Source organism: Corylus avellana, chromosome ca2 (genome assembly GCF_901000735.1).
Source record: "Corylus avellana chromosome ca2, CavTom2PMs-1.0".
In the NCBI taxonomy this organism is placed as follows: domain Eukaryota; kingdom Viridiplantae; phylum Streptophyta; class Magnoliopsida; order Fagales; family Betulaceae; genus Corylus; species Corylus avellana.
Window position 1 is genome coordinate 30,886,111 of NC_081542.1, and position 9,981 is coordinate 30,896,091.

The window sequence follows — 9,981 nt, forward strand, 5'->3', positions numbered from 1 at the left end:
GATTCAATTATAATCATTGGGTCGAGGGTTGTTATTTTATACCTTTGATTCATGTTTCATTTATAAACGTTGGGTCAAGGTTTTCTATCCAAAATCTGAATTTTAGCTTTCTTGGGTCCGTATTCCAATTTTGTTGTTGGGTCTTAAAAGCTCGTCGATTGAGGTTCGCATCACCTTGACTTTTGTATAAAATTCAAACTTCCAAAACTTTTTTTTTATTTAAAAAAAAATGAAAATCCGGAATATTTTGGTCTTCTTTTTTTTTTTGTAATTTTAACGGTTAAAATTGACGGAAGGGTCCTAATTGAGAGCAATTCAAAGTTCAGGGTCCAAAGTAAGAGAGTTGAAAGTTCATGTGGGATTTGTAAAATCGGGTGGAAGTTCAGAGGGCTAAAGTGAAGTTTCCCCTTACTTTTATAAAATGTTTGGTCTTTTTATATAAATGATTCAATAATTATTTATAGGGAAAACTTCACTTTGGCCCCCTGAACTTCCACCCGATTTTACAAACCCCTCCTAAACTTCTAAATCTCTCATTTTGGACCCCTAAACTTTCAATTACTCTCAAATAGAACCCTTCCGTTAATTTTAGCCGTTAAAAATACAAAAAAAAAAAAAAAGACCAAAATGTCCTTGATTTTCATTTTCTTTAAAATAAAAAACATTTTGGAAGTTGGAATTTTATACAAAAGTCAGGGGTATAAATGTCATGTAATGTTTAAAATCTGACGGAGGGGTCCACATTGAGAGTAATTAAAAGTTCAGGGATTCAAAATGAGAGATTTGGAAGTTCAGGGGGGGTTTGTAAAATCAAGTGGAAGTTCAGCGGGTTAAAGTGAAGTTTCCCCTTATTTATATTATTAGGAATCAATTGACTCACTACTTCACAGTTTTGTAGTGCTTGCAGGAATGGACAATCAAGGTAATTCTGCTGTCGAGTTTCGTGGTTCATTATTGAGATGTGCGAGATCTCATGTTGGTGAAGTTTTGTCTAAAGTTCAGACAATCGGGTAGAATTGTATCAATGCCTTGTACTTTTGGGTATTGTGTAACAATCAATAGAGTTTTAGTTGTATTGTTTAGTAATAATAAATTAGAAGCTCTGATTATTCAGTTGAATATCATGTCGTCTCTTTAAAAGTACCATTTTAGCACATTATATACAGTTTTCCGCTGTGAAATTATTTCAAAATCTCTGATGTTGCAGCGTCATACTTACGAATTTGTTAGCACAAATATCGGGGCATCACAAAGATTGTTGAGGAAGATAGTCATATGATGAAGGAATGGAAGATGGATTATCGAATTGGGAATATTCAAAATGGTGCAGTTCATGAAATTTGGAAGCAAAATTTCCCGTAGCATGAGCTTGCCACAAGAAATTAGAATGGTTGCTTTAGTCCAAGTTATAAAAATTGGAGTTTGATTCAAATCCAGGACTGAAGAAATTGGTGTTCATTTGCTTCTATGAAAAATTGAAAAATTGGCTCCAGGATGAACAATTACATGAACTATGATAAGGGTTGGAGTAGTATGAACATGGTCCACGTGGGTAGAAATGGTGAGGGTAGTTGGTAGGAATGGATGTCCTATGACTACGGGTAGCATCAAAATTACTAATTGGAGAATTCATGCTTACCCTCAGTCTTTAAACAAAACACACTTCCACATGAAACATTAACCAAATTTTTGTTTTTTTGTCTTTTATTTATTTATTTTTTTCTTTTGGACAATAGAATAAACAAAAATACAGAAAAGAAAAATAAAAACACAAAACACAAAATGGACAAAAAGAATTTGCAAATTTTTTTTTTTTTTACTTAGCTGCTTTTGGTCTGTTGAGGCTGATTCTAAAAGTGCGCTCGAGTGCAGGTGAATGCGATCAAGTGCGAGTGTGCAATGCGCTTGAGCGCAGGCGTGAGATGGGTCGAGCACAGGTGCGATCGCCTGCTGCCAGTGTGCTCGAGTGTGCTTGAGCGCAGGTGCGGTGTGATCGATCGCACTGTTAATGACTAATTTTTGTCGACACTATAATAGAAACACAAAAACAACCAACCTTTTCTCTCTCTCTTTTTTTTTTTTTATTATTATTTTTTTATGTTAGATGAAACAACACAGAAACAAATAATAATAAAAATAAATGCAAATTGCAAAAAGAAATGAAACAAAAATCTACCTAAACTAGTAGAAAAATAAAATCAATTTAAACAAAAATCAATTTTTACAAACAATCAACTCCCTGGCAACGATGCCAAAAACTTGATGTGCAAATTATAATTACTTTCAAGTGCACGAGTCATGTGTAGTACAACTTATGCAAGTGCGAGGTCAATCTAACGGGAATTGTGTTTGTGAAATTTAATTTATATCTAAACTAATCCTATTTTATCCTAGTTCTGAATTTTGGGATTTTTGAATAAAGAAATAAACAAACATAAATTAAAAAAATTACAATAATTAAATGATAAATGACTAAGGTTTCAAAATTCACCTCACCAATCAAAGCACACATTCTCATGTTTAGTTCATACATCGGACAAGCGATTAGACCCAATGCATGTTCTATTGTTTTAATAAAATCCTATTGAATCATTCATTGAATCCATCCCTATTACAAATTACAACGAATATCTAATTGAGATCAAATCATCCATTGTATCCGTTTGATATACAAATCACAATGGATATAAGTCTCAATCAAATTATTTGATGTATCTGTTGGATGAAACACAATGAATATCCAATGTTTTCATGATTTATAAACAACAATCAATCACAATTTTGTCACACAAGTGAATTGAAACGAACATACATTACATTAAACAACGGAATTATATGAACAAATCATAAAAATATGCAAACAAATCAATGGTGAGGCTTTATCTTCAACCTTAGTTGAAGATTTGAGCGGAGAGTTATGGTCAAAATAATAAGACGTGTGCAGAATCTAAATTTGAATCCGATCCGAAATCTTATCCAATCTGAACTTTAATCTGATTTAACCTTTCCTTAGATTTGGTTAGACTTAACCACACAATCTAGGTCTTCTCAAAGTATGCTTTCTTCCAAACTTCGCATTTTTCCCTTTAAACCTGTAGTTTTTCTTCAATGACCTACAAAACACTAAAAACACAAAACTAACACAAAATATTAAATAACGACACAGCTAAAGGATTAACTAATGTAAATAAAGGGGTCCAAATATGCAATATTTGGCACTTATCACACATATCGGTGTACCATGTCATACAATGCAATTAATCTTATCCGTCTTTTACATGCATGGTTTTACATGTCTCACAATTATCTTGTTAAGTAGCACGTTTTCACAAAAGAGAGTTCAAAGTAGTTCCAAAATGTATTTCATGAGAGTTGCAAAATATGCATGTTTGATATATATAAAATAGACGTGCATTGCGGGAAAAATAACAACAAGCATCCAAGTGAGTTTGTACTCACCCGGGTCGATTAATCCCTTCAAATATTTCTCCAAAAGTCCTGGACTCTCCAAATCTATGGAAAACATTCTATTAATCCTAAGTCCAACTAGAACAAACCCTAAACTCGAAAACAGGGGTCGTCGGGTGCTCGGCCAAAAAGGCCATTCCCTGATCCACCCTAGACCTAGGGACGAGTGTTCGTCCAGTGAGGTGCAGGCTGAACCTCCTTTGGACCAAATGCTCCCCGATCCTTCCTCTGACTAGTCCTAAGGCCAAAAAGGGTTTCTAACACTTCCTAACTCAAAAAAACGTCTCTAATCATAAAGAAATATGCTCAACAATACTGAGACGCTAACCTAAGCTCAAACTAAGTTTAAAGACAACATTCTAACTAGAGGCTTAAACTACCAACTAAGTTAATTATGAAAAGCATAACAACCTAACAAAACATAGGGGAAAGGCGGTGGTTACCTCAACAAGGCAAGCTCTCCACGAAGACCTCATTCTTCACCAAAAGCACACAAAACCTCACAACTCTCACAAAACTAATTTAGCATAGTTTCTCTAGGGCTCCAGGAGTTGAATTCATGCAAAGACTCAAATGGGGAGGGGGGGTATTTATAGGGGGGAGTGGCTGAGAGTAAAATGAGAAATTTCTGAAAAGGGGCGAGCATTCGTTTCTACTACAAGGTCGAGCGCTCGTGTACCGTTCACAACATGCCAAAAATGCTTTTCAAACGTTTTAAGGGAATCACTAAAAATGGGCGAGCGCTCGATGTACTTTTGGGTCAAGTGCTCGTGTACTATTTACAGCTTTTGTCAATGGTCCCAAAAAAAGTCAGTGAGCGCTTGGTGTGGTCCCCACACGAGCACTCGTGTACTAATCCCTAATTGCTCAATGTTCAGTAAAACGAGCATAACTTTTGCTACAGGTCTCAGAATTGTGCATGCGACCCCACTTCGGAAAGCACTTTCCGAGACGAATGTCATGGTAACTATTCCAATATTTTTGAGTACCTTCTTGGGATTCAAAAATATAAGGTTCCATCTTAAGACAGTGTTCCCAATGCTTTCTTGTCCTTTAGGAATTATTCCTTAACCTTCATACCATAATTGACCCCCCATACTCATTGAACGGGATAAACCCCCGTTCAGACAGTCACTTAAAAATAACTGGAAATAAAATACGAAACAACTAAAAACTAAGTAAAAAATGAAACATAAAACAAGGCTGTTTGGATGGCTTGCGAACAGGATGCGAACGGATGTCTCGAGTTTTACTATGGTGACTTCTAGAAGAGGCCCGTTCGGACGGCTGGCGAGCGGCCTGCGAACAGAGTCTCTTTTGACCTACTAAAAATTGGAATTGGCAAACTCTTGTGAAACATGACTTTGTAGATCTTTGAGTTAGCTTTCCAACGCCACAAAGCTTGCTCCAATCCGATGTCTGAAACTCTAGACATGACATTTTTAGTAGAACTCGTCAAGTGCGAGTTTCCTCCAACATCATCGCTCTTCTTTATGGAATCCTTATCTTTCCGGTCTGCAACATTCAGGGAGTGGTTTTTCATCCATTTTACCTTAGTTCTTTGATTGAATCTTGATTTTGGGAAAAATTGTGCGTAATTCAAGTTTTATTTGTCTTTACAAACCCACCACGCAACGATCCGTCAATTGAAATTGGAGTGAAGGTGCGTTGCATCTACTACCCTAATACAATAATGTAAGCTTATTTTTCTATATGACACTGAATTTGACATCTACCTATGTAGGATCCTAGGCTTCTAATTCAAGGATAAGTATTGCTTTACTTCCAAATAGACATTCTTGTTTACTAATGCTTTTTTTATTCATTCATTTTAAGAGCAACAATATTCTTAAATTTGCTGGACTGTGACAAAAGGTAATGGTGAAAAGGCGGTTATGGTTAGCAGTTATTGGCTAAAACTGCTAAATGTAACCGCTATTTTACTAACCGCCTCTGCTAACCGTCTAAGCAGTTAACCAGTGGTTAGCGAGTTATTTAAACAGTTAGTGGTTAACCCTTTTTTAAAGGAAAAAAAATATTTTAAATAATTTTGCTTGGCTCGGCTAGCCGAGCTTGCCTACCAGGCAAGCCGAGTACTCGAAGCTTAGCTCTTGGCTAGCCTAGCTTGAATGGTCGACTAAGGAAATATTTAGGGGATTAGGGAAGGACATGTACTTTATATAGAAGAGTGAAGCTGGAAGTGGTGGTTTTTTTTTCGATGTGGGACAAACAAGAGGCAATTGAAAACACATGTAGTTGTCCGTGTGGGACAAGGCCAAGAGGCAAATTGAAAAACTCACACCTCATGCGTCACTATTCTTGGCTTCATGCCCAACTCATCTTTTTAAAAACTTAATATTACATTATTTAACATACAAACAATATATTTTTATTGTATATTAAATAAATTATATACAATTAATATATATTCACTAATGTTACTTAATATATATATATATATATATATATATATATATATATATGTTTTAAAAAGTAGTTAGTGTTTAGTGATTTTAAAAACACCACTAACTGCTAACTGCCTAGCGGTTAGCGGATTTTACTAACCACTTCCAAAAACCGTTAGCAGTTAGTGGTTATGGTGGTTAGTGGTAAGCGGGCGAAGGTGCTCCTCACTCCTACTTGTTGCCTTTCACCCCTAACAAAAGTTGGCTCTCTCATACTTTAGTAGCTACATATCTTTAATTGGGAGAAAAATATCAGGGGTTGTGCGCCATGATAAACATAGCATCAGTTTTTGAAACAACAAATAAACATGTGTATTCAAGAGACAAATCACATACTTCTGCTTTCTACAAGGGAATGCAAAGTGTTCTCCTAGTATTAGATGGATATTATTTTTTTAAAAAGTAAAAAAGAAACTTGTTACACTGAACTCTTATTTCTCTCACCTGGTTTTTATAAAATAATATCCACTTAAAACCAAGAGAACACCTAGCATTTTTTCGTTATACACGTGTCACTCGCTCAGTTGGAAAATTTTAATGCAAGCCATTTTTTCGGCCATTTGATATTCATCATCATTTAGTTAGGTATTTAAGTAGGTGAAAATGCTTGAGCTTTACAATGGGAATGACAAAAATCAATCCAATTAATAGTACCAAATTGAGTGTCATGGCTAGATAAGTATACAATCTCAGACTGCTTAGAGAAGACAAGCGGCATACCCTCTGCTACATTCTTTGCAATGGCTTCATCCATCTTCTCTTCCTCTGTGTGTTGTTTTAGTTCATCAGTGCTTATTGGAATACCAATCTCTGGATCTGAATAATGTTCTGCATTTTCATGGTGGAGGGGAAGGTGCTCCTCACTCCTACTTGTTGCCTACAATACAGGAAGTGTAGATTATTAATACCATATTAGTTCCCTAAAAGATTTTATAAAAAAGAAAGTTTAAAAAGAACAAAAAACCCAGGAATTAAAACCTTAATATCCTTGGCCTTTTTTGGATCTTTTTTCTTCTTTTTATCCTTTGATTTTCCCTTTGTAAACTAGATTTTCTAGATGTGCCTGCAACGTTAACGGAGAGATCTAATTACTACAAAAACATCAAGCCGTAGGCCAACAAGATGGCAAGAACATTCAAGATAACCTGCATAAATGACTTGAGCATGTGCACAATTATAGGCCGGTAGTCATATGCAGATGCAACGCCAAGTTTCAGCTCAGTCTGTCTCATGATAGCTTTTCTCACCAGGATCAAACCATCAAGTATGTGAAACTGCAAAACTAAACATGGTGAGACCAAGAAACAAGCTTGATTTCAACACCCAAGAAATTATACAACAATGAGGAACTCTGCCTTTTTTTTTTCCCATGTTCTACCATTAATTTATACTTTGGATCATCCATGGGAAGAGGATTCCATGCTCCAAATTTTATGAAATTCGGACATTTGGATCACCATGGTCAAGGCAGTATTCAAAAGCAAAATATTTTTTCAGATGATAAATGATCTGAAAAAATTTGAAATTTGATACTGGTTGATGCAGTAAAGAGGACTTGGTTTACTGCATCAATTTCTCCAAGTCTCAAAGCACATTTGAGTCCAAATGCTTGAAAATGATATCTTAAATATTTGTAATCAAAAGGTCCAAAGCTTAGTCAACTGATTGAATACATAGAGAATTTGAATTAACACATGCATGTTTATCTGAAACTGCAATTCTATATTTGATTTCTGATATGAGAGAGCTCAGATACGGATTTATTCAAGTTTTCCATCTATAAATTGGACACTCACCTCTTTACTCAACCCCAGTTTCAGGTTAAAGATTGTTTGTTTTATGAAAATTATGTCTGCTTGTCCTTCTTTCAGGATTCCCGAAATGCTTTTCAACTTCGACTTAGTGATTGTAAACTCAATGCTATCTGCCACGGCATCAACATGCCTCTGCAGCTTCGACAAGAGGGATGCATGACTTTGGGGCTCTGAACTTTGCTCCCTTTTCTTTTGTTCTTCATCACATATGCTCTCCAACTCCATAAGTACTTTCCAGCATAGCATACGAACGTGTTTTTTCCAACACATTTTTTGCAAATGGTTAAATTCCATTTTAAGAATCTTGAAAAGCTCCATTACTTGATTGTTTCTGGTTTCTCTCAGGCTTGCCCATGCCTGCAACCGCTCCCCAATGGCAGAACCCGTCAATAACCAAGTAACAAAAGCAACACCATCAGGCAGCTCAGCATTTTGACGAACATCAACAGTAGAAGTTACAGCAGTTCCATCATCAGCAATTGCATCTTGATATGTACTGGGAATTAGCTCTCCCCGCAACAATCTCTCATCCAAAAGGAGACAAGAGAAGTTACTGCTGAAAACTATCCTCTCTTTAACGCAAAATGCCTGTTCAGAATCTAAAACACTCTCCTCTGCAGTATAATACAAGCCACAAGAAGAAGCCAGCGTTTCTACGAATTCATGGACTGTGCAAAGCCGGGGAGCATCCAAAAAACATATACAGAGGAGTGTTTTGTCCAGTCCATGATTCTCAATTTGGGATTCTGGAATGTGAGTTTTCAGTTCTTCCAAGGCATATCTCATCAACTTCTGGAGGTGTCCCACTGAAAAGCATCTGTTTCTCAGAAACAATTGCAATAGTCCACGAATTCTCTCAAGGATCCCCCTGCGCTCACTATCCTCACACAATGGCCACTTCTGATTTTCATCAATTTCGATCAGAAAAACTTCAGGGTCACCTTCTTTATCAATTGGGTCACCAAATCTTGACTCGTTTTCCATTACCTTGACCGAGGCAAGGAGATCCACGGGCTTCCAAACACCATTTTCAATCACCTTAATCCACTCATCACCAATTTCTTTTGGTATATTAGCCTGCAATCTCTGTGACAGATTCTCCATATGCTTACCCTTAAGATGCTCCATGGTCAGTTCACAGTCTCCAAACCTCTCCCCGCAACAACAGCACACCCAGAAAATCCATTTTTTCTCCTCCTTAGCAAAGTCTACTGCTTCCTTCAAAACTGCCTTTGCCAACGTATTCTTACTAAAATGTGCTGTAAGCTCTTTGATACTCACTTTCAATAATCCCCACTTCATTTCAACACTCATAGCGTTCTTCCAATAAGTCATAACTCTCTCAAGCGAAGGCAACCCAAATGTCGAAAGATTTCTCTGCTGTAAGAACCTCGTCGCCACAATATCAGCCTCTACCTTCCTCACTCTCTCCATTACGTCCTTAATTTCCATGTTTAAATTCTCACTTCCAATATTCTTGCATTTCGCTATCAACTTCCTGAGTTCTTGTTTCACATTCTCTACTCGCAATTCTTGGCTCGAACCTTTGAACTCTTCTTCTGGGAAGAAGCTATCTTTAAGAGGGTCTACTGGGTCTTCTATAATCAAAGCGCGCTTGCATTCTTTTATTACTTCTTGGTAGCCATTCTTTCCGCCGAGTCCTACTAACACGTAGAGAACTTGGGCGTATAAAAGTGGTAAGGAGATTGAATTCGGGGAGAAAGCTAAAGCTTCCCTGGCCGAGTCAGCTGCGTATTTGAGGTGCTCCTGTTTTGTGTTAGAATCGCCAAGAAGAGAAGCGGTTTTGAAGTGAATGGCGGCGCGTGTGTGGTGGAGAATGGCAGAGTTGTACGGGTTGTCGTTGTTGTTTCTGCCGCTGTGGCGGGAAATTGAGTCTTTGATGAGTTTGAGCGCTTCGGTGTGGTTTCCACTCTGAAGGGAAGCGATGGCGCGCCCACATTCGAGCTTGATGGAAGAAGCATCAGACGGTGGAGGATTGGTGGAAGCAGAGGATCTGTTCTTTGGGGCCATTTTTTCTGTAGGTTTGGGGGGAATTTTCTAGTTTGAAGAGGGAAGAAGCAGAGAGCCTCTTTCCAAAAGAGCGAGATGGATGGGGCGGGAGGTGGGGGGTAAAGTTGGAACTTGGAAGAACTGATTTCTGATTTAGCGATTTTTTTTTTTTTTTTTATTGGTTTCTTTTATTTGAATACTTCTAGGGAAAATCTGTAATTAAA

General features: G+C 37.1%; 1 protein-coding gene across 1 annotated transcript in view; it reads right to left on the reverse strand.

Moving 5' to 3' along the window:
* LOC132169581 (uncharacterized) overlaps positions 1-9,778 on the reverse strand; it is a 21,973-nt gene extending 12,195 nt beyond the window's left edge. The window contains exons 1-3 of the mRNA XM_059580597.1: positions 7,730-9,778; positions 7,079-7,207; positions 6,619-6,810 (exon numbers count right to left, since the gene is read on the reverse strand). Of these exons, the coding sequence (XP_059436580.1) occupies positions 6,619-6,810; positions 7,079-7,207; positions 7,730-9,778 (2,370 nt within the window). The remainder of the gene's footprint in view (positions 1-6,618; positions 6,811-7,078; positions 7,208-7,729) is intronic.
* Between the last annotated feature and the right edge of the window lie 203 nt (positions 9,779-9,981).